The sequence below is a fragment of the Piliocolobus tephrosceles genome, chromosome 3 (assembly GCF_002776525.5).
Source record: "Piliocolobus tephrosceles isolate RC106 chromosome 3, ASM277652v3, whole genome shotgun sequence".
NCBI lineage: Eukaryota > Metazoa > Chordata > Mammalia > Primates > Cercopithecidae > Piliocolobus > Piliocolobus tephrosceles.
In genome coordinates this window covers 183,355,392-183,379,113 of record NC_045436.1, presented here as the reverse complement: position 1 = coordinate 183,379,113, position 23,722 = coordinate 183,355,392, and the positions used below count along the sequence as shown (strand labels likewise).

Here is a 23,722-nt window from a genome sequence, read left to right as displayed (position 1 = left end):
TCCACTGTGTGTTGTGTTAGTTTTCCCCAGGGAGACAGAATTCATACTGTATATTCGTAGATGAGGGGATTTGTTGGGGAATTGGCTCATGTGATTACAGAGGCTGAGCCCCTCAGCAGACTTGCACCCCGGAGACCCTGGGAAGCTGGTGCATGGCTCATTCCAGAGCCAAAGGCCTGAGAACCCTGGGGGATGCTGGTGCAAGTCCCAATGTCCAAAGGCCAGAGACCCTGGAGTTCTGATGCCAAAGGGCAGGGTCCCAGCTCCAGGAGGGAGAGGAAATTGCTTATCCTCTTCCTTTCTCGTTCTGTCTGGGCCCCAGCGGGCTGGGTGGTGCCACTCACCTGGAGGGCATCTTCCCACTCATCCACCAGTCTCCTCTGGAAACCCCCCACCGGGGCACCCAGAAGTAATGCTTCACGGTTCTCTAGGTATCCCTAGTCCAATCAAGTTGATGCCTGAAAGGAACCGCTACATGTGCAGATACAGTCATGTGTCACTTACATGGAAAAGCTCTGAGAAATGCATCGTTAGGCGACTTCACTGTGCGAACATCACAGAACGAACTAATTCACAGGAGCCCAGACGGTGTGGCTGCTGCCTGCTCGCACCGTGGTACAGCCTGTGGCTCCTGGGCTGCAAACCTGTACAGCATGTCGCTGTGCTGAATACTGCAGGCGGCTGTTCCACGGTGGTGGTTTGCATCGTACATATCGAAACATAGAAAAGGTGCAGTGAGAATGCAGTGACCTAATCTCAATGCGACCACCATCACCTGTACAGTCTGTTGTTGACCGAAATGTCGTTACGTGGCGTGTGACTGCTACGTTTTCTTCCTTCATTCCCCTGGTGATGGACATTTGGGTTGCTTCTGCCTCGTGGCTGCCATGAACACAGCTGTGCAGATACCTCCTGGGACCCTGCCTTCAGTTCTCGTGGCCTGCTGGGGACTCAGGAGCCTAGTGCCTAACGTTCTGAGGAATTGCCTCTGCTCTCCACACTGCGCCGGGCACGTTCCCTGGCCCCGCACGCGGGTCCCGCTGCTCCGCTTCCTGCCGTGGCGTAGCTTTCGGTGTTTAGCAATCGCCGTCCTAGCAGGCACGAGGTGATGCCTCACGTTTGCACTTGCATCTGCCAAGTGGTTGGTCGTGTGGAGCATCTTGTCATGTACCGCTTGGCCATTGGTTTATCTTCTCTGTAGAAGTGTCTTAAGTCCTTCACCCGTTTAAAATTGAAGATTTCCTTTGGTTGTGGAGGTGTGGGAGTTTTTAAAGTGCATTCTGGATAGTAGCTTCATATGCAGATCCTGGATTGCAGCTATTTTTTCCCATTTTTTACTCTATTGGTTTTTCCTGCTCTGCAGTTTTTAAGTTTGATGTAGTCCCATTTGTCTCTTTCCGTTGCCTGTGCTATTAGGAATCTATTTTTAATGCTTTGCCCCTTTTCACAGTTCTTCTTGTGATACAGTCTGTTAGGTTGCCCGTCCTCATTTGGGTGAGCTGTATTTTCTGCTGGCCCCTCTCTGCAGTGCTGTTTCTTGTGTCTTACGTTGTCTTTCTCCATGGATTTGTTGTGTTTGGTCACTAAGCAATATTTCTGAGTAGTTTTTCTCCCAGAAAGGTTTGTGTGTGTTCAGCTTTCAGCCCTTGCATATCTGAAAGTAACTTCAGTTTGTCCTCATTCTTGAGTGATAATTTGGCTCGAGTTAGAGTCTTCAGCATTTCTGAAATTCCACTCGGTCACCAAATGCCCTTTAAGGAGCCTGTGAAGGGGGTGTTGCTAACCAGCCAGCCCAGGCCAGTGTAGGGGAGCTTTTAGGGCCGGGAGTCACGTGCTGGGTCCCCGGAAGAGGAGGCGCTGCTTTCCGGGGCTAGCTTGGCGTCTCTGGGGGGCGTGGTCAGCAGCTGCCCCGCTGGAGTGAGAGGGTCTGCGGCGCTCATCCCCTGAACGCAGATTGGATAGCCCCAGGCCGGCGCTGGAGGAGGAGCAGGAGGAGGAGCGTGCGCAGAGGCGTGGGAGGCCTGAGGAGTAAGCGGCTGGACGTGGACCCTGAGAGCCGCTGGCAGGGAGGTGGGGTCTTTCCAGTTGGGAAGACACCGTGGCCCCGGTGAGCCCCTCCTGGGCTTCCTTCATGCTCGCGTCCTGCGTAAGCGTGGTGAGTTCTGGGCAGGGCCTCTTCGCCTTGCGCTGGGAGTTCCTGCCCGCAGCACATCAGCTGCCCGGAGCTCTGCCCTGTGCCTGAGCAGCGTAAGCACCGCGGTGAGGGGGATGGCCCGCCAGGGATTGGACAGTCCAGAAAGGCCCTGTTCCCGCGTGGAACTTGAATGCAGCTGAGGGACGTCCAGAGAGGCCTTTCCTTTCCTGGTGGCATTCTGGAATGTGCTGGTGTGTGGATGCTGCGTGGGTTCCTCCGTGCGAGCGAGGGTGGTTGTGCCTCTTTGTCTATCCGTCTAATGGCAAAGACTTTCTGTCCTGCTCGTGTGAGACCCCGGCATGGCAGAGCGAAGACTGAGTGTGCTTTGCGTCCTTTAGAAATTCCGCCTCGTGGCAGGACACGCTCAGATACGGTCTCCAGTGGGAGAGTCGCGCGGCGCGGGCCGGTGTCCAGCTGTGGTGTCAGGGCCTCGGGGGCCTTTGGGGCCTTCCCTAGTGGGTCTGGTTGAGCTTGCTTGCACTGGTCAGGTATTTATGGAGAGCTGAAGTGCTGTCTGCTGTGACTTCCCATCACTGGATGTAGAGCAGAGAAAAATAATTTCTCCCATCTTTCCTAAGCGGTGCCAAATCCTTGGGAGAAATCTTGAAGGTGGCCAGTGTGGGTGATGGGACCCCAGGCCGCGTGGCACCAGCAAGCTTGGTTCCGGATGCCACACACGGTGCCTGGCTTCAAGTCCGTCTCCTGTTGTCACTGCTCTGTGAGTTGGTTAAACGTGTTGTACCTTGACAGCTTCCCTGCCTGCCTTCTCAACATCCTAAGACTCATTTGCTCACCAGTAAGTGTGAGTCCTGCTCGGTAGCAGACGGTGATGCTGGCTGCCATTTGCATGCCCTCCTGTGTGGCTGTCTGGTGTGAACGAGAGTGTGTGCACACTGTCACCTGTGGTGGGTCCACGTTGGCCCTGGGGGATGTCTGAGTGGAGGGCAGCTGGGGCCAGGCTGAGTGGCGAGTGGCAGCCGGGGGGAATGGCTCAGAGCTGGCCTTGCCACCCGCCTCCTGCCCCTGCTTTTGGGGGAAAGTCGGGGGAAGAACCCTGCTGTGTGACTCCTTCCTTGGCTGAGGCCAGTCCAGTCTCTGTTGCCCTGGCTGTCCCAGTCCTGGGAAGCCCAAGTGCTGAGCTGCGTCCAGGTCTCCCTCACTGCAGCCCTGCCTTCCTCACGTGATCTCACAGCTAAGCACAGTGGCTGACACGAGGTCGAGGCCCGCCCGGGGCCGGGGGAGCAGGCAGTGCCCGAGAGTCTGTCCCCCATGGTTGGGCACAGCTGGAGATGCGGCAGAGGTGGAGCGCTTGTTCCAGCACAGCTGTGACGGCAGAGTTGGGCTCAGTGCTCCCGGGCAGCAGCATGGATGTGTTGCTGACGCGCTCTGCGGTGAGCTGCTGGCTGCCAGCGCAGCTAGGACCACGGACAGTGTTTCCTGCCAGAGCCCGGCCACGGCAGCTGGGGAGCGCTGGGGCGTGATTCTGTCATTCATGCTGCTTTCAAACCGTAGAGCACAGGGAACGGGCAGAGAACTCAGCAGCGCTTCTCTCCAGAGGGACAGAAAACTAACGATGATGTTAAGATTCTCCTTGATAAACTTATTTTCCATAGGGAATGGATGATTTTTATGAGTGGGAAGGCAAATGCTCTTGTGCAGGAGGGTGTGAGTTGTGCACTGTGGCTTCACCTGCGTGTTTGAGGCTTGCTGTGCCCAACCCCAACCCATGTGGAGCCCACACCCCGTGCACCCTTGTCCCTGCCCAGCCCGGCCTCATGTGGTGGCGCCTGCAGCCGCACCAGCCTAGCTGATCACCGGCCAATCCTGTGTTTTACCGTATGATGGCCTCACGCCCTGGTCACTCCTCTCCTGTTTGGAAATTTCTTGGACTGTTAATTATTCTGGATGAACTTTGGAATTATTTTGCCTACATACACTTACAATGTTTTTGGCAAAAATTGGGGTTGCTTCTCATCCAGGGATGTGGAGTGGCTCTCTGCTCACCAGGGCTTTTGTGGGTCTTGGTTGAGGTTTAGAGTAGATCCTTTGAGACCACGAACCTCCTGAGACTTCTGCCTCTACAAGTGCCATGAGGAGACGTGGTGTGTCCTGGGTGCGGGGCTGGTGGGGCTCACACCAGGGGAGCGGTTCCTCACCATCCTCCTTTCTCTCTAGGTGCCCTACGAGACGCTGAACAAACGCTTTCGCGCCGCTCAGAAGAACATTGACCGGGAGACCAGCCACGTCACCATGGTGGTGGCCGAGCTGGAGAAGACACTGAGCGGCTGCCCCGCCGTGGACTCCGTGGTCAGCCTGCTGGACGGCGTGGTGGAGAAGCTCAGCGTCCTCAAGAGGAAGGTTGGTCCCGCCCGGCGGTCCCTCTTTGGCCGGGGGCACGGACACCCCTTTTGTCTTGAAAATGAGGCCTAAGACGGGCAAGCTGCTATGGTGGGAACGCGGGAGGTGTGGTTGGGGGCCCTCTTCCCTGCTGCTTGCCTTCTGGGGCCACTGTCGGCTGAGCAGGCCAGCTTCCTGTTCCTGTAGGGACCGTATTGTCTCGTTCCAGGAGTGTCCAGAGCCCAGGCCACAGGGAGGCCAGGATGTACAGCAGGTTGATTGATTTTTTTTTTTTTTTTTTTTTTGAGATAGAGTCTCGCTCTGTCACTCAGGCTGGAGTTCAGTGGTACAATCTCGGCTCACTGCAGCCTCCACGTCCTGGGTTCACGCCATTCTCCTGCCTCAGCCTCACGGGGAGCTGGGATTACAGGTGCGTGCCACCATGCCTGGCTAATTTTTGTATTTTTAGTAGAGATGGGGTTTCACCGTGTTGGCCAGGCTGGTCTCGAACTCCTGGTCTCAGGTGATCCACCTGCCTCGGCCTCCCAAAGCTGGGATTACAGGCGTGAGTCACCGCGCCCGGCCTGATTGATTATTTTTAGATGGAATTTCACCTCCAAGGAGACTGTGGAGTTCCTTGTCACTGGGATTGGTGGACAGCGGCATTGGGACTAATCTGGCCCCCTGAAGACACCCAGAAAGTGGGATAAGATATCTTGAAACATCGCACTAGAATATGAAACAGAAAGGCCAGAACCGGCGGGCAGGGAGTCAGAGATGAGTGGCAAGAGACTGCTGTCGCCCCCAGAGTGTTGGCCAGGCCAGATGGAGGTAAGGACCGATGACTCAGGCCATGGAAAGTGGGGCCCAGTGGAGAGAAGCTGGGACCCCACAGTATTACAGCTCAGGGTGGGGTGTACCAGCAGTGGACTGGCATTGACACGGTGTTGCAGCCTAGGTTCAGAGGACTGGGGTGATCGGAGACCCTTAGCCTTCACTCCAGTGAGGTGGTCCCGGCTGGAGTCTGGTGGTGCCTTCCAGCTCCGGGTAGAGTCAATTCAGATTCTTTCATGGGGAGAATACCTTCAATATGGGCATACGATGATTCTTTTTTTTTTTTTTTTTTTTTTTTTTTTTTTATGAGACGGAGTCTTGCTCTGTCACCCCGGCTGGAGTGCAGTGGCCGGATCTCAGCTCACAGTTTCGCCTCCCGGGTTTATGCCGTTCTCCTGCCTCAGCCTCCGGAGTAGCTGGGACTACAGGCGCCCGCCACCTTGCCCGGCTAGTTTTTTGTATTTTTACTAGAGACGGGGTTTCACCGTGTTAGCCAGGATGGTCTCGATCTCCTGACCTTGTGATCCGCCCATCTTGGCCTCCCAAAGTGCTGGGATTACAGGCTTGAGCCACCGCGCCCGGCCGATGATTCTTAGATTCTGAGTTTTCAAGTACAACATGCAGCACAGGGACAGCCTGGGCGCCAATGATACCCTGTCTCAAGACACCACGGTGGATTGGAGACCCAGCAGACAGTAGACAGAGAGGGCTGCACGGACTGCAGGTGTGGGGGCTGCCAGGTGCCACACCTTACTGTGCTTAAAGAACAGAAATAGGCTGGACGTGGTGGCTCATACCTGGAAAGCACTGTGGAAAGCTGAGGCAGCAGAATCACTTGAGCCCAGGAGTTTGAGACCAGCCTGGGCAACATAGGGAGACCCCATCTCCACAAAACATAAAAAAAATAGCCAAGGGTACTGGTGACCTCCTGTAGCCCCAGCAGTTACTCAGGAGGCTGAGGCAGAAGGATTGCTTGAGCCCAGGAGGTCAAGGCTGCAGTGAGCCATGATCGTGCCACTGCACTCTCTAGCTGGGCGATAGTGAGACCCTATCTTAAAAGAGTTTGAAAATCTCTGCAGGGAACAGAAAGTATAAAAAGTGATTTAAGGCTGGACACTGTGGCTCACTGTGGAAGGGTGAGGCAGGTAGATTGCTTGAGCCCAGGAGTTTGAGACCAGCCCAGGCAACATGGCGAAACCCCATCTGTACAAAAAATATTAGCCAGGCGTGGTGGCACACACTTGTAGTCTCAGCTACTTGCGAGGCTGAGGCAGGAGAATTGCTCGAGCCCAGGAGGTCGAGGCTGCAGCGAGCAGAGATTGTGTCACTGTACTCCAGCCTGGGCAGCAGAGCGAGACACTGTCTTAAAAAAAAAAAAGTGATTGGTCAGGCACAGTGGCTGGTACCTGTAATCCCAGCACTTTGGGAGGCCGAGGCAGGTGGATCACGAGGTCAGGAGTTCAAGACCAGCCTGGCCAACACGACGAAACCCCGTCTCTATTAAAATACAGAAAAATTAGCTAGGCATGGTGTGCGCCTGTGGTCCCAGCTACTCGGGAGGCTGAGGTGGGAGAATCGCTTGAACGCAGGAGCTGGAGGTTGCAGTGAGCTGAGATGGCACCACTGCACTTCAGCCTGCGCAGAGACTCTGTCTCTTAAGAAAAAAAAGAGGGAGAGATTTAGAGTTTAAAAGGAATTAAAACTTCAATAAATGGGAAATATAATAACAAAAGTGAAAAACTCAACGTTTGCCTATAACAGTTTAACAGTTAACAGACAAAGCTAAAGACGGAATTAGTGAACTGGAGGGTGGGTCTGAAGTAATGATCTAGAATGGAACACAGAGATCGAAAAATCAAAGTGGCTGCGAGAGTAAAGCACAGAATAGAGCAGAAACCTGCGGTGTGTTTCACCAGAGCCCACGAGTGGGCGGGGACAGAGGTGGTGCCGGGAGAGTGAGCAAGGCTTCAGAGCTGATGAGTACCACCAGGTCAGAATCCTACACAGGGTAAGTGAAAATAAACTGACATGGTGGAATCAAAGAAAACAGACAAAGAAATATTTGAAAATCAACTAAGGGCAAAAGATCACTTCCAAAGGGGCAACAAACAGCAGGACAGCTGATTTCTGCACAGCAGTTGGAAGCCGAGATTCGTGGAATGTGCTGAAAGAAGTCAGCCCGAGTCCTGGATCTGTCCTGTAGTCTGTTGCCGTGCGTGCTGTTAAACTGTAATGTAGAATTCAGTTCCTCAGTTGCACCACTGCCCTTCAGTGTGTGGCAGCCACGTGGGCTGGTGGCAGCTGTGTTGGGCAGCATAGGCCTGGAACGTTTCTCTCTAGCTCGATTCATTTTTAACAAAATTGACTTTAAGAAAAAAAGCATTGCGAAAGATTTGTTAAGGTCACCTTGTAACGATAAACGGTTTAACCAGAAAGGCATAGCAAATTTAAAGTTGGCATGCATCTGGCAACATGGCTTCAGGGTGCGTTAATATAAAGCCAGAACTAAGAGAGAGAAGCTGCAGATCCAGGGGGTGGATTTTTCACTGTCTCCGTCTGCAGCTCTTGGGCCAGGCACACCTGCCTGGCGGACTCGGTAGAGCGTGGTTTTTCCCTGTCCCGCGATCCCCGCTTTTCTCCTTGTGAGTGTTGTGGCTTGGGGCAGCCTGGCCTCCCGTGGCGCGGGGCTGCAGGGCATCCCTGTCCTGACCGGGTCTCTGTGGTGCGTGGCTCAGGCGGTGGAGTCCATCCAGGCCGAGGACGAGAGCGCCAAGCTGTGCAAGCGCCGGATCGAGCACCTCAAAGAGCACAGCAGCGACCAGCCCGCGGCGGCCAGCGTGTGGAAGAGGAAGCGCATGGACCGCATGATGGTGGAGCACCTGCTGCGCTGCGGCTACTACAGCACGGCCGTCAAGCTGGCGCGCCAGAGCGGCATCGAGGTGGGTGCCCGTGTGCGTGTGTTCCCCCCCCCCCGGGGGGCGTGCCCCCCCCCCCCGTGTGCGTGTCCCCCCCCCCCGTGTGCGTGTCCCCCTCCCCCGTGTGCGTGTCCCCCTCCCCCGTGTGCACGTTTCTCCCCGGCCCCGTGTGTGTCTGCACTGTGGTGAGGGCCTCCTCCCTAGCTGAGAGGCCCTGATCCTTTGTGGAAACGCAGCGGGGGCTTCGCCTTCTGAAGGCAGAAAGTCAGTGTCTAAGCGGCTCTCCAGGTTCTTCTCATTTCCCTGTGGCGTCTCCACACATCCTGCTTAGGATTTTCCCGTCTGATACCTGCACCCTGGGTTTCGCACTGGCACATGCTCCGTTGCTGCCTTGTGAGGGCTTTGCCTTTATCTCAGGCGGAGTGCGTTTTCCGTGTTTTCTGCGGCACCCTGTTTGGCTGTAGCAACATGTGGCACCCTTGCCGTCCACGGCTACAGCTGAGCAGACACCGGATGGTGCTGCCCTCTGCCCTCGGCTGCCTTGATAGACTCTTCTGCACCTTTGGGCCAGGTTAACTGGGGCAGCCCCTCCGCCATCGGGCATTTGTCCACCGCCGTGGGGGCCCATGGCAGTTGGCGCCTCCTAGACCAGCACTTGGGCCCGTCGCCCTTGCCCCTGTCCAGATCCCGCTGTGGGTGCACGGCCTCACCTGACTCAGGTTAAGGTGGCATCCGTGTTCCATTTGACTAAGATGACAACGCTTGAGAACCTCTCAGGCAGCATTTGTGCGAGAGGAGCGTGCCCCATGGCTTGCCCCGAGCCCAGCCTCCCCGTGCCCGGCCATGCACCTGGCCCCACAGGCCTCCCTCCCATGCCACTCCCTGCCACGGCTCCTCAGCCCACCTCCTCCCTGCTTCCGCCTAACCAGGGGTCTTCTCTTTCCATGGCTCAAATCCCACTCACATGTGTGTGGCTCCCACCTGGGGCATGATGGACCTCAGCCCTGGCCACATTCCACCCCACACAAGGCTCCCTTCCCAGCCTTGGAGGCGGCCTCACATTTTGCAGTCCAAGACCTCAGGTGCCCGTGGGGCCACACTCACGCCCCCATGCGGCCATCTGCAGGCCCTGCTGGCTCACGGCCTCCCCCACACTCCCATCCCACTCCTGCCCAGCTCCCCTGCCCTGCGGCACTCCAGACTCACCCCCAGGCCCACCCGGCCCCACGCTCCAGACTCATCCGCAGGCCTCACACTCCAGACTCACCTGCAGGCCCACCCCGGCCCCCGCACTCCAGACTCACCTGCAGACCCCACATTCCGGACTCACCCAGAGACCCACCTGGCTCCCCCCTCACTGGCTCCTGGCCTCGGCATTTGTCCCGAGCCTGGTTCAGCTTCTCTCAGATGCTGCCCTGGGTGGAGCGGCACCCTCCCACCCGTGCCTTCTCCCCACTGCTGCACGGCCTCCCTGCTCGTGTGTGTGCAGTGTCCATCCTGTCCTCCCGGAGGGGAGTGGCGAGCAGCTGCCCAGTGGGCAGGGTGAGCGAGTGAGTCCTCGTGTCCTGGAGGCACTCACCTGCCCAGACCTGCACAATGCTGTCGCTCTCGGCACCCCTGGGGTGTGGCGTCTCGGTTCACAAACGTGAATGTGACGTGTCACAGCTGTGCCGTGAGTGGATCTGCCAGATGGCAAAGTGCACTGGTCCTCTGCGGTGGCCAGGACTGGTGCCCCTGGCTGCCCTGCGGTCTTGTCAAGTATCTGAGGTCTCCAGATCATGACTTGCAGCTGCTCCAGTGTGCACCCAGCATTCTTGTCGCTGGACGAGGTCGTCTGTGTTGCCTCTGCCGCGCTGCCTACTGGGCTCCTGTGGCCCCCATCTGGTGCCATGTTTCCTCCACCTGGGTGCCAGGGAAGGGCATTCTCACCTGCACCTGCCAAGCTCACGTGACTGACAGTGGGGCCAGCACATGTCAGCTCCAGTGCCCCTGTCCCACATGCCTGTCCCACCCACCTGCCTCCCTGGCCCCGTGTGCCTGGCTTCCCCCAATGCACAGGCCCTCGCTCCGTGCTGCCCAGGTGTCCTGGCTGCCTGGGGCGGCCCCTCAGTGTGTTCACAGATAACCTGGCTCTCCTCTCCTAAACGTCCAGCACACTGTCCTTGGAACCTACGGGGTGTGGCCAAGCACATCTGGCGATGCTGAAGCATAAGCTGTGGGTGCCCCTGGCCCCAGGGAACTTGTGCTGTGTTGGGGGAGAGAGGCGTGAGGTGAAAGAAGGGGGTCCTGTGGTGGGCACGGGCTGCATGTTCCACAGAGGTGCGTAGAGCAGGGTGGATGTGGGAGGGCTGATGATTCTAAGGCCGGCTGGAGTAGATCTCAGCAGGATGAGACAGGCTAGACTCGAGGTGTTGGGGCTCTCTGAGCGTGTCTGTCCCAAAGAGGGCCTGGAGCTGCTGTATGGAAGAAGGCGGGCGTGTGCAGAGCCCACGAGGACCGGGTTGCGGGGAAGGAGTTATTCCTACTGAGATGCTCCGGAGGGCGTTGAGCTGAGGAATCGCTTTTGACCACAGGTGACCACAGCACTAGGAGGCCCCGGGGAAGGTGCTGCTGTGGCCGAGGGGGAACTGCCAGGCTGTGGAAATGTAAACCCCTGCTACACTGGTCAGACCTGGACTTTCTGTAGGGGGTGCCATGGAATTCCCACACGGGACCCCTGGTTTCATACCTGTGCACCAAAATTCCTGTGCACCAAAATTCCCGTGCACCAAAATGGGAGACATAACAAACTTAGGAAAGTACCCTCATGCTCTGGATGGGAGGAAGGTCCCAAATGAGACAAGACAGGAAACTGCTGCCCAGGGAAGGCCGCCCAGGAACAGGACAGGAAACTGCCGCTGAGGAACAGGACAGGAAGGCTGCCGCCGAGGGAAGGCTGCCCAGGAACAGGACAGGAAGGCTGCTGCCGAGGAACAGGACAGGAAACTGCCGCCGAGGAACAGGACAGGAAACTGCCGCCGAGGGAAGGCCGCCGAGGAACAGGACAGGAAGGCTGCCGTCGAGGGAAGGCCGCCCAAGAGAGCACCAGGCTGCCTTGAGCCCAGGAGTTTGAGACCAGCCTGGGCAACAAAGTGAGAACCCTTCTCTACAAAATTTTTTTCAAATCAGCTGGGAGTGATGGCAGGCACCTGGGGTCCCAGCTACTCTGGAGGCTGCAGTGCGAGGATCACTTGAGCCCAGGAGGTGGAGGCTGCAGTGAGCCAAGATCTCACCACTGCACTCCAGCCTGGGCAACAGGACAACACCCTGTTTCAAAACAAAAGTCAGCATGAGCATTTTGTGTGAGACAGAAAACCAGTTCACTTAGACGGTTTCCAGTTTCAGTTGCCGTACAAGCCTGCTGCCAGCTGGCCGCACATCTTTCCTGTGACTCACGACCAGAGACCTGGACATCGGAGAAACCCTCAGTGAGAGAGATCTAGCTGGGTTCAGATCCTGAGGCTGTGCGGATGGGACATGAGGCAGGAGACAGACCAGGAGCCACCTCCTGAAATTTAGAGCAAAACTACAAAACAAGGCCGTTGGGAGACCAGGGTGGGAGGATCACTTGAGCGCAGGAGTTCAGGACCAGCCTGGGCAATGTGGCAAGACCCTATTTCTATAAAAATAAAAAATTAACTGGCCGTGATAGTGTGTGCCTATAGTCGCAGCTACTCAGGAGGCTGAGGTGGCATGATCACTTGAGCCCAGGAACTTGAGGCAACAGTGAGCCATGATCTCACTATGGCATTCCATCCAGTCTGGACGAGAGAGCGAGACCCCGTCACCAAAAAAAAAAAAATTTTTTTAAGTTGCAAAACAAAGCAAGACTTTGTGGGAGACCCAACATTCGCCTGCATGAAGGGGCTTCAGCAAAGAGAAATCATCAAAGCAAACATGCAAGAAAACGCGATGAAGGGGTTTCAGAAAGGAGAAATCATCAAAGAAAAGATGCAAGAACAACGCTATGAGGGGTTTCAGAAACGGGAAATCATCCAAGAAAACCACGCGTCTGTGAGGCCGGTGTCCAGACGTGGGGCTGTGGGACCCAGGGGGTGATCTGTGGCCTCACCCTAGGCCGTTGGGTCTTGGGCTGTGTGCAGGCGGAGGTGCTGCCCTTGGTCCCACTGGGGAAAGTCAGGAGTCATTGCTGCTGAGGACCACGTGAGTGCTCACCCCCAGCCTTGCGGTACCTGGTGGAGTCCCGGGCTGGCTGCTGTCCTGCCTCAGCCGGTGACCATGGGTTTTCACTACTGGGCACTGAGCACCCACCCCCTTTGCCCGGCCACTCACAGAGCCTCGATGCTAAGCCTGGGTTACTTTGGGTTTCTTTTTTTTTAATGTGTAAATCATTGGTTGTAACTACCGTGATACTAGCCATAATGTGTTTATGTATTATTTAGCATGTTGATATTCACTTACTGTTGATTTTGAAATGAGGGGGCTACCCAGGGAGGGGCTATAGATGTGCTGGGGGGCTGTGGGGAGTGGAGATGAGGCCGCCTGGCACGTGGCCTGGCCCCGCCTGGTACGTGGCCTGGCCCCGCCTGCGTGTGTGTCTCTGCAGCTCCTCTCCATGGGACAGGCGAGGCCAGCCTGGCTCCCGTGCCTGGCCGTGGCTGCTGTCCACGTGAGCGTCTGACCTTTTGGTCCTTGGGGGCTATTCTGTTCCTCGGATCTCAGAGCAGCCCCGAGTAGTCCGTGAGTGCTGACTCACAGTGTGGACTGGAGATGCATCTCGAGTGGGGGCTGGTGCTGGGCCCTGCCTCGTGGAGGCTGGGGTGCGGGAGGGTGGCGTGGGGGCCTTGAGCCAGCACATTCTGACCAGGAGCTGCTTCCTTCTTCTAAGGACCTAGTGAATATTGAGATGTTCCTGACAGCCAAAGAGGTGGAGGAGTCCTTGGAGAGGCGTGAGACGGCCACCTGCCTGGCCTGGTGCCATGACAACAAGTCCCGGCTGCGGAAGATGAAGGTGCACAGACTCCCAGGTTGGGGTGGGGTGGGTCGGGGCCGAGGCCGCGCCACCCGCCCTGCAGCCAGCACCCCCTCGCCTGGTGGTTCACAGTAGTTTGGTTTTGGTTTGTAAGGTGGGGGTTGGGTTTGGGAGTTTGTTTGGTGGTTGTGTTACACTTTTAGGCTAAAATCCAGAAAAGTGCACCTCATTTGGCATTGCAGTTTGCATACACCTGGCATGAGGCTCAGAGGGACCGGTTACGGGAGGCTGACCACGTGCACATAGCATGTTTGGGGTTGCTGGACTTGGAACCTGGAGACACATCAGTCCTGCTCCATGGGGGCTGCTCCGTGGGCTGCCTGCAGTCAGTTATAGACACAGAAAAGCTGGTTGGAAAGCTATTCTCCATCTGCAAGGCTGCAGCGCTCTGGGCTGTGATACTGTTAATGAATACCCACTTTTCTTTTTTTCTTTTTTTTTGAGACGGAATCTTGCTTTGTCGCCAGGCTGGAGTGCAGTGGCACAATCTTGGCTCACTGCAATGTCTGCCTCCGTCTTTAAGCGATTGTCTTGCCTCGGCCTCCTGAGTAGCTGGGATTACAGGCACGCGCCACCATGCCCAGCCAATTCTTGTATTTGTAGTAGACATGGGATTTCCCCACTTTGGCCAGGATGGTCTCAATCTCCTGACCTTGTGATCCGCCTGCCTCAACCTCCCAAAGTGCTGGGATTACAGGCATGAGCCACTGTGCCCGGCCAAGTACTCACTTTTCTAGAGACCAAAAGAGGCTTAAAAAATGAACTGTTAAACGACAGAATTTAAACCTGCTTATTAAAAGGCATTGTCACCCTAGGGGCTTGCAGAAATGTTTTATATTAACACCTCTGCCTCCATTGGCAAAACTCTTCTGTTTTCTAAACTGAGCGCTGCTTTAACCCCACCCTGGCTGAGTTTGGCAGGGTGCACACAGTTACCAGCCAGGAGTGACACACTGCCACTCAGAGCCACCAAAACAAGCACAACGCAAAGACGGGGTGAAAAAGCGGAGCGGCCATGGCTCCCCTTAAGAGAGTGAGGATGTTGGTGTGGAAACCCTGAAAGGAAAGCCAGAATTGATACGTAACCCACGGCCCCAGCACACAGTGCCAGCCCCACATTCCCTCCCACAGAGCCAGCACACGCCTCACGGTGGGAACTCTGCCGGGGCCGTTTCATGTGGACGTCAGAGGGAAGATAGGTTCTTGGTGCTGCCAGGATATTTTCTGCAAGCCCTAGTTACCTACCAGACAGTGTTGCTGGAGGGTACTGGGGGCTTGCTGCAGGCACACGACCTATCTGAAGCTGCTATGGGGACAGGCAGGGCCAGGACTTGGGGCCCTGAATGCGTGCCTAGGGGATGAGTATGCCTGGTGTTGGATAAAGTTGAGATTGGTGTTGGATGAGTTGAGATTGGATGCCTGGCAGATGAGTGTGTCTGGTGTTGGGTGAAATTGAGATTGGATGCCTGGTGGATGAGCGTGCCTGGTGTTGGATGAGTTGAGATTGGATGAGCGTGCCTGGTGTTGGGTGAGTTGAGATTGGTTGAGCGTGCCTGGTGTTGGATGAAATTGAGACTGGATGGGGCCTGAATCCATGTTTGGATGCCGTCCAGAAATGAGCCCTGAAGACTCCAAATGACGCGAAAACATGCCCAGTATGAGATGCAACTGAGCCAGGTGGGGTACATGGCTGTCTGTGTGGTCTGCTCACATGTGCACGCATGCCAGGGAGCATGTGGGGAGACAGGGAGGAGCCAGACGGTGCCCTCATGGGTCCCTCGGACCAGCCATGAGAGCCTCGATGGGAAAAGAAACTTGAGGCCCAAGTTTGACCTGGCTGGGAAATGGGTTTCACAGGCCTGGGTGGGCGAGTGGCCCTGAAGCCCGTGAAGCAGTGATTTGTGTGCCGCACGTCTGTGCGAAAGCCACACAGAGCCATCAGTGTGGGCGCCTGTCTCAGGGTGGATACAGCCTTGGTGCTCCATGCCGTATGGGACAGTGTAGACTCGGTGTTTTAGATTTGGGTCTGAATACCTAAGTTTCACGACATAGACACACTTACGTGTTAGTGGACCAATTGAAAGTAACCTACTAGAGCAGAAGGTGTCAGTGAAAAGCAGGTTTGAGGTGTCCACTGTGTGAAGCGGTAACCTAGAGTGGGCTCAGAGTCCTGCTCTTCTAGAGCACTCCCTCGGCAGCTGCTTCCTGCCTTTAGACAGAGCCCCAGCACTCGCCTGCTCTAGACATGGCAGCCATCAGGCAGCCCCTGGGAGGCAGGTGGGCCCTGGTGGGGAGCCTCTGTCTTTTCCCGCTGGCCCTCCCCTTGCTCTCCGGCCGGGCTGGCTCTGAAGGGAGTAGAGTGCTGACCAAAGTCTGTCTACTGATTAGTGGGGTGGGGACTGGGGACCCTGCAGGGACCTTGTGCCTCTGGGCTGGTTTGTACCAAGCCTGGCACTCGCCACCCAGAGCCTGTGCCACTGCTGGGGTCAGAGACAGTCCTCCTGCCCCAGTTTGGAGCAAACCTGTGAGTTCTGCGTACAACCTGTTGACCTGTCTGTCTAGGGACACAGGGCGGTGAGGGGCCGAGGGCACAGGGCAGCCCCACCCTGGAAGGCAGGTGGCTCTCGGTGCCTTGGCTGGCCCCCCGGGGGTCTGGGCAGCCCCTCCCCACACCCACGCGGAGCCACTGCTGTGGGTGCTCTGTGTGTTGGGGCGGCAAGGCTGGCAGGCAGGGTGGGCTGGAGCACAGGTGGCCCCTCAGAAAGCTCAGTGGGAAAAGCTCTGGGAAATGGAAGTGATGAGCTTCGACTTCAATATAGTGATCTGGGGTGGATTCATTTGCCACGTAGAGTTTCTGTTCATGCCATCCTGAGATCCAGACCACATGAACTCAGAGTGACAAATGGGGCCCCAGCCCAAGACTTGCTCCGTGGTGCCCCCGCCTATATCCTGTTTGCGGGGTGAAGCCCCAAGAATGTCCTGAAACCACACGGAAGATCTTACGGTTTAGACGGACATGGCCCTTCTGTGGAATCCGCGTCTCGTCTTGGATGACTTTGGTCAATGTTGCCGCTGCTCCCACTCCAGCCACAAGTCTCGGCCCACATTGGACTGAGGTTGCTGAGATTTCAGAGTGAGGGTTGGGCTTCCGTGGGTTTCCCTTAGCTGCACGTGAGAGACTCGTAGGCAGACACATGTGGGACTTGGTCCTGCAGGAGCTTCCTCCCCAGCCCCCGCCTGAGGCATGCTGCTGTCAGCCAGCAGCCCCGACCCGGCCTCTCTCCGTCTTCCACACATCCTGGAAGCACGCTCCCTTCACGAGAGCCACCCCTTGGCCTCGCAGCCACCCAGGACCTCGGTGTCCCCTGGGCCAGGCCTCCGTTCCATGTGCCACCTGCCTGGGGCCTCGGCGCTGGCCCTGGCTTCTCCTGGCCGTGTTCTCACCCGGTGTCTGTGCAGTCCCCCGTCCATAACCTCGGCACAGGCGCTCCCTGCCCTGCTGCCCTGGGTCCTGCCTGCTCCAAGCTTGCTTCTCTGCCTCTTGCTCCTGTGAGGCACCACCCAGCACCCCCATGTGTGGTCACTGTCTCCTCCCCGCCCTGGGCATCAGTGCCTCAGGACAGGACTTGCTCACGTTCTCCCAGAACAGCCCCAGTCTACACTCGGGACAGATGGGCCCAGAGGCCCGGTGGGGATGTAAAGGAGGAAGCAGTGGCATCAGGGCAGGACCCAGGAAACTGCTTTGTCCTTGCAGAGGGGTTGGTGCCTTTGTCCAGTGGCCGCACCTGCTGCTCTGCCCTCCCAGCGTCTCCCAGGCCCGTGCTCCCGGGAGCACCCTGAGTGCCCCAGCCTTCGAGTTGAAATGCTGGGTGGCTGCACACCCCACCGCAGCTGCAGGAGCAGGGGCGGGACTCACGTTCAGAACCCGTGCTCCCTGGAAAGTCAGCTGCAGGTTGAAGTGGCAGCTTCAGCCTCAGCCCTGCCTTCCTGGTGCCTGTGAGAGAGGGTTTCAGAGCTTTGGCTGTGGGGTCTGCTGGTGGACGTGTGGGTGCGGCCCGGGCACCCGGGCTCTGTGGGATGTGCTGTCTAAGCCTCGTCTTGTCTTTGCCTTCAGAGCTGCCTGGAGTTCAGCCTCAGAATCCAGGAGTTCATTGAACTCATCCGGCAGAATAAGAGACTGGACGCCGTGAGGTAGGCATCGCGGCCGTGCGGCAAATCCAGGGAGGGCAGGACGTTCGGCTGCGGCCCTGCCAGCCCTCCCCATCATGGTCTGGGTCCCGGGACGTCCCCTGGGTCTTGAGTCTGACCCCTGCCTTGCTCAGGTGGCTGCTTCTCCCACTGTTCCTGAGTGGGACTTGGGGAGTGAGGCCTGGAGCCTGACAGGGCCCCCACCAAAGTGTGGCCCCAGGTGGGCACCCAGACCCCCATAGCTGCCAGGGGAACCAACTTTGACGTCCCAACCATCCGCATAGAACACGCGACTCCCGGTAGCCCCTTTCCACGCAGGAAAGTGCTGCCAGCCTCCGTAGTTTGGGCGTGTCTCTGACGTGTGGTCCTCAGGTAGCTCCAAGTGCCCTGAGCTTGGGAATGTCCCTCAGGGTCGTTGGGGAGTGTTGACAGCGTGTGGCAAGGGCACTTCTGGGTTCCCTGGCCTGTCTCCAACGCAAGGGTGCTGTGCAGTGGGCTGAGGCCAGCGGCGCCCTGGCAGTCAGGCCTGAGGAGGGGATGCTGGCTGTCACTGTGGCTCAGCCCAGTTAGGGTGCACGGCGTCTGCAAAGCAAGAGAGGCTGTCCGCTGGCTTCCCACTGGCTCTCCAGAGCGGGCATCATCAGGCAGCAGTGGGTGCCTGGCCTGGGCGGTGTCGGCCAGTCGTGCTCACCCCGTCTCAGGGCAGGGCTGCTCCTTGAGTGCTGGGTCATCTCACTCACTTCTGTGGAAGTTCCTGAGCAGCCAAGCCTCGCGGTGACGCTTGAGATGCTTGACTTACTCGCCCACAGCTCCCAGGCGAGTGCCCAGCAGGTGTGTTTTGGCCAGGAGGGGCCGCCTGTCCTTGCCCACAGAAACCCGGCCGCGACTCCATATCCACCTGCAGCGGGCTGGGTGGCCGAGTGTTCCACAGAGGGCCGATTCGGAGAAGTGGGCGTCTTGTGATGAGGTGCTGAGGGTGGTCCCCACGACGCACGGCAGAACCGCGGCGAGTCCCTGCCCCTGTGTGGGCCCTGGAGAGGCCCGGGGTCCTGCTCTGGCTCCTGATGCCAACCTGGATGCCTGGTGGCAGATCTGGCCTCGTCTTCATGCACAAGTGAGCGAGGCCCTGCGGCCGGGGAGCTCACTGCCCTTCTGTGCCTGAGAGGGCTAAAGCGGGGGTCTCAGGACCCAGCCCAGTGGAGAGCGGCATGTGAGCATTCCGGGGACAGGGCCAGGGGCGCCCTGTCAGGAGGAGGGGCTCCTGCTCTGCTCTGGCCTCCTCCGTGCAGCCTCGGTGCCTGTGTCGCTGGCCTCTGTCCGGCCGCAGCCTACTTCCATCCCGAGTCAGCCTCCGTCTCCTTGAGGGCCCCGGCCACTGTCAGCCCAGGAGTCTGAGAACAAAACATGTCCATCCTGGAGTCCCTCCCTGCACCCCCTCCTGTCACAGGTGTCTCCATCTGGGTGGCAGCTGGCTCCGCGAAGGGTCTGTTTGCCTGTGTTACCCCCGCTCCGCATAGAAGGTCTATTTGCCGGTGTTCTCCCCACTCTGGGTAGGGTGTGTTTGCCTGTGTCCCCCCTACTCTGGGTAGAATCTGCCCTGGAGACTCGCAGGGCGTGCGCCTCGTAATGTCTGGAGCCGAGCTCAGCGCTGTGCCCTCTGTGGCCTCGTCTGCTGCAGAGGAGCAGGCAGGTCCCAGGAAGTGCGTGTCCTTCCTCCCCCACGCAGACGTGTGCTGCACTGAAGCCTCCGCACCCAGTGGGGCAGGCCTGGCAAACAACACGCCAGTGCTCGGGGCAGGCGCCGTGTGAGCTACGTCCTCTGCTGGGGCCGTCTTGGGAGTGGGTCTCCAGGTGCCAGGGCCTGGTCAGGGAAGTCCGGCCTCAGCTCAGTGTGGCCCTGGAGCCACCCGCAAGGCACACGGGAGCTGGGCTGGGGTGGCAGGTGGGGCGTCGGCAGGACCTTTGTGGGGTGAGGGAGTGCAGGTGTCTGGCTGGGAGTGCAGAGGGTGGTATGTGTCGCTGAGGCTAGACAAGAGGCAAGGCGGAGAAGCCTGGCCACGCGTCTGCTGAGGGTTCCAGGCGGGGCTCTCTCACCTGCTGCCAGGGCCCCAGCCCGCAGGAGCTGAACTCCCGTCCACCACTGAACTCATGATCCACACGGAGCTGGGGCGTGGGGCACCATCTACAGGGCTTGAGGCCAGCAGCCCAACCTCTGGGTCCACTGGGGCAGGCGAGGTGGGTTTTGTCTGTGGAGCCAGCGTGCTGGGCCGGGCAGGGGGCCTCATTGGCTGGGGTGGCTGCAGCTTCGCCCTGCCTGGGGCATTTGTGGGTTTGCCAAATGCGAAAGTACAGCTGCTAGTGATTAATGTTTAACGTTTTCAATTTTTAGTAAATGAGTAAGTGAACCCCTGACCCCAGGCGGCTGGGACCTGGTCTGCACTTCGGGGGCTTTGTGTCAGCGGCTCCGTGCCGTCTGTCGCACACCCACGCCTCAGCCTGGCCAGGCACAGTTGAGGAATTTTGTCTTCTGGGTGTTTTTTCTGTGTGTGTGTGTGTGTTTTTTTTTTTTTTTTTTTTTGAGATGGAGTTTTGCTCTGTTGCCTGGCACAATCCCAGCTCATCGCAACCTCCACCTCCCGAGTTCAAGTGATTCTCCTGCCTCAGCCTCCCGAGTAGCTGGGACTACAGGCACAGGCCACCACGCCCAGCTAATTTTTGTATTTTTAGTAGAGACAGGGTTTCACCGTGTTGACCAGGCTGATTTCGAACTCCTGACATCGCGATCTGCCCGCCTTGGCCTCCCTAAGTGCTGGGATTACAGGCGTGAGCCACCGTGCCTGGCCCGTGTGTTTATATTTTCAAAGAAAAATTGATGTCTTGGTGTTTCTTATGTTGGTTGCATTTAGTCTGTTAAAAGTCACAGTTTTGTTTCCCCTGTTTCCTGTGGATACACACCATGCTGTTCTCCCCAGATCTGCTCTGAGGACCCCATATCTGGGCTGCGGTTCTCTGTGTGTTGGGGCCAAATGCTGACATCACACGATCCCAGAAGAGCCAGCCGCCACTGTTAGGTTTTCTGTTTCTGTCTTGGGGTCAGGATTTGCGGATCAGGGACCTGGGGTGCGAGGCGAGGCAGCTTGTCAGGTGGACGATGTCCGTCTGGGGTTTGATTGATAGTGAGATAAGACGCGTAAACCAGGTCACGCAAATGAGATCTCATAGATGTCAACCACAGAGATTAAATTCCCTCTTCAGCAGCTCTGGGAGGAGGTGAGATACCCGTTGAATGAAACAGCCCTGGTGGGCCGTGTTCTGGGCACGTCTTGGCGTAGAACGAAGGGTGACTTGTCTCCAGAGATGGAATGCGGGGGTTGGGTGGGGCTCCTCCTGGACTCAGACACGCCCCCCCCACCCATGCTCCATGAGGGGGATGCACGGGCACTGGAATCTCGGATGGCCGTCCCCAGCCCCTCTACACGCACCCTGCAGGGTCGGCCGTGTGGACTCACCCCCGACTCCCAGTCCCTGCATATGTCCTGCGGGGTCAGCCGTGTAGACTCCCCAGGCTGGGTCCCAAGCCTGGGCACCCCACACTCCCTGCTGCCCCAGGCTCCCCTGGTGGTGCCTCTACCACATGGTCACCGTGCCATCCATCAAGGGGCTGCGGGGGCACCTCCTGCACTAACTGCAGTCTCTACCAGTCACTGCCTCTTCTCCGAGGCCACCGTGAGCACCCGGCACCTCCTCAGCCCCGTGTTCCTGGGTACATGCCTTGTTCTGGACAGCACAGGGCTGACTCACACGTGGGACTTGAGGCCCCTGGTTCTGTGCATTGGGGTCGCTTTGGGGGAGGGGCCCTGAGGGCTGAGGACATGGGGTGCACCCATGTGAGGGTTGGGACATGGGGGTGCAGGTCCTCAGGACAGCCAGAGGGACGGTGACCCTGTGTGTGTGTGGGGGGGGGCAGGAGAATGGGGGCCCTTGGGGTGAGCAGGTGCTCTCTGATCAGCTCAAAAGGGACCTGTCGTGTTCTGCTTTGGTTTCTTGGTTGTCCAGCCGCAGACTGGAGTGGGGTTCTGGCCTGGAGCGGGCCTGTGTGCATCCCGCAGAGTTGGCTCAGGAAAGATCGTGGCTGCATGTGGTGTGTGGCAGGCTCAGGGCTGAGAGGGCTGGGCCAGATCTGCAGGGAGTCCAGCCTGTGGGCTGAGGGAGGCTGTTCTTTGGAAGCTTGTGCTGGGCATCGCTGCCGAACAGCAAGGACTGCAGTCGAGAAGACCACACGTTCTTGGTCCACTGGGGGCACGGGGGCCACGGAGGCAAGCATCCAGGGGCAGTGGGAGTCCTTAAGGTTTGGGTTCCTTGTAAACCAGAATCGCTTTGGAGAGGCCTCAGGGGCAGGTGCCATTTGCAGTTCTGGTGTTTTCCGTGGGTTGTGTGTGTGGCTTGGGTGCCCTGTCCCTGGAGGAAGGAGTGTCTGGTAGCTGCTGCTCCAGCCTCAGGTGAGCTGCACCTCCTGCCATCCCAGCCCCACCCAGCAGGTCGGCTTGGAGTGAGGCGATTACTTTGTACCTAGACTCTGACATAAACGCTGTTAGCTCAGATTTTTCAACTTACGAATGCAGGCCGGGTACAGTGGGTCATGCCTATAATCCCAGCACTTTGGGAGGCTGGGGCAGGAAGATGGCTTGAGCCCAGGAGTTGGAGACCAGCCTGGGCAACACAGCAAGACTGTCTCTAATAAGACGTTTTTTACATTAGCTGGGCGTGGTGCCGCACATCTGCGGTCTCAGCTTCTTGGGAGGATCGCCTGAGCCCGGGAGTTCGAGGCTACAGCGAGCTGTGACTGTGCCACTGCACTCCAGCCTGGGTGACAGAGTAAGACCCTGTCTCTAAGAATTAAAATAAAAACGCAAACTTAAATGTGCCAAAATGTTGTTTTTTAGACACGCGAGAAAGCACTTCAGCCAAGCAGAAGGGAGCCAGCTGGACGAGGTGCGCCAGGCCATGGGCATGCTGGCCTTCCCACCCGACACGCACATCTCCCCGTACAAGGTAGGGCCTGCGTCCCCGGGGTCGGTGTCGTGATGGGGTGGGGATCCAGGGTGTGTCTCTGGTCTGTAACTGCTTCCATACATGGGACGGGACGTGAGGGCCCTGTCCCAGCCACACAGCCTGTCCAGCCTGCCAAGATAGGCTTTTCTTGTTTGATTCCCATTTTGCTCATAAGAATTTTGAATCAGGGCTGTGTGTGGTGGCTCACCCCTGGAATCCCAGCACTTTGGGAGGCTGAGGTGGGAGGATTGCTTGAGCCCAGGAGTTTGAGACCAGCCTGAGTAACATAGTGAGACCCCATCTCTACAAAAAAATTTTTTTGTAAATTAGCCGGGCATGGTAGCGCCTGCCTATAGTCCAGCTACCCGGGAGGCTGAGGTGGGAGGATCACTTGAGCCCAGAAGGTTGAGGCTGCAGTGAGCCGAGATTGTGCCACTGCACTCCAGCCTGGGTGACAGAGCGAGACCCTGTCTCCAAAAAAAACAGTTGCATGAGAAAGGTTCAGGAAGCTTTTAAGCCTGGCATGTTCAGCCGGGGCCCAGCTTCCTTGCCCCTTTCCCTGGTTCTCCTTTCTCTGCAGCCCGAGTCAGATGTTAGGCTGCACCATCTTCTGTGGTTTCCGTGGTCCTCTTGCTGACGCCTTGTATTTTACCTGTAAATATTGGAGCCTTCAAGTCTCCTTGGTCACTGGGGTAGGGGTGGGGGTTCTGCCATCACTAACCAACACCCTGTGCTCAGACATGGCCCCAACCCAGCAGCCAGCTGCTCCCGGGTGAGTGGCTCCGCTCTGCACCCGTGCCCACCCCTGCACCCACCCCGCCCCCACTGTGTGCCCACCCCTGCACCCACCTCTGTGCCCACTGTGTACCCACCCCTGTACCCACTCACATGCCCGTGTGCTCACTCCTGCACCTACTCCCATGCCCACTGTGTACCCACCCCTGCACCCACCCCGTGCCCACTGTGTGCTCACTCCTGCACCCACCCCTCGTGCCTACCGTGTACCCACCCCTGCACCCACTCCCTGCCCACTGTGTACCCACCCCTGCACTCACCCCTGTGCCCACCCCCATGCCCACCCCTGTGCCCACCGTGTGCCCACCCCTGCACCCATCCCAATGCCCATGTGCCCACCCCTGCACCCACCCCCGTGCCCGTGTACCCACCCCC

General features: G+C 57.9%; 1 protein-coding gene across 2 annotated transcripts in view; it reads left to right on the top strand.

The window, feature by feature from the left end:
• MAEA (macrophage erythroblast attacher) overlaps window positions 1–23,722 on the top strand; it is a 48,228-nt gene that overhangs the window by 18,907 nt on the left and 5,599 nt on the right. Inside the window, exons 2-6 of one of the 2 annotated variants that reach the window (XM_023206751.3) lie at window positions 4,370–4,552; window positions 8,101–8,304; window positions 13,169–13,291; window positions 17,427–17,503; window positions 22,444–22,552. In XM_023206751.3, coding sequence (XP_023062519.1) covers window positions 4,370–4,552; window positions 8,101–8,304; window positions 13,169–13,291; window positions 17,427–17,503; window positions 22,444–22,552 — 696 coding nt within the window. The remainder of the gene's footprint in view (window positions 1–4,369; window positions 4,553–8,100; window positions 8,305–13,168; window positions 13,292–17,426; window positions 17,504–22,443; window positions 22,553–23,722) is intronic. The other variant, XM_023206754.3, reaches the window with a different exon arrangement.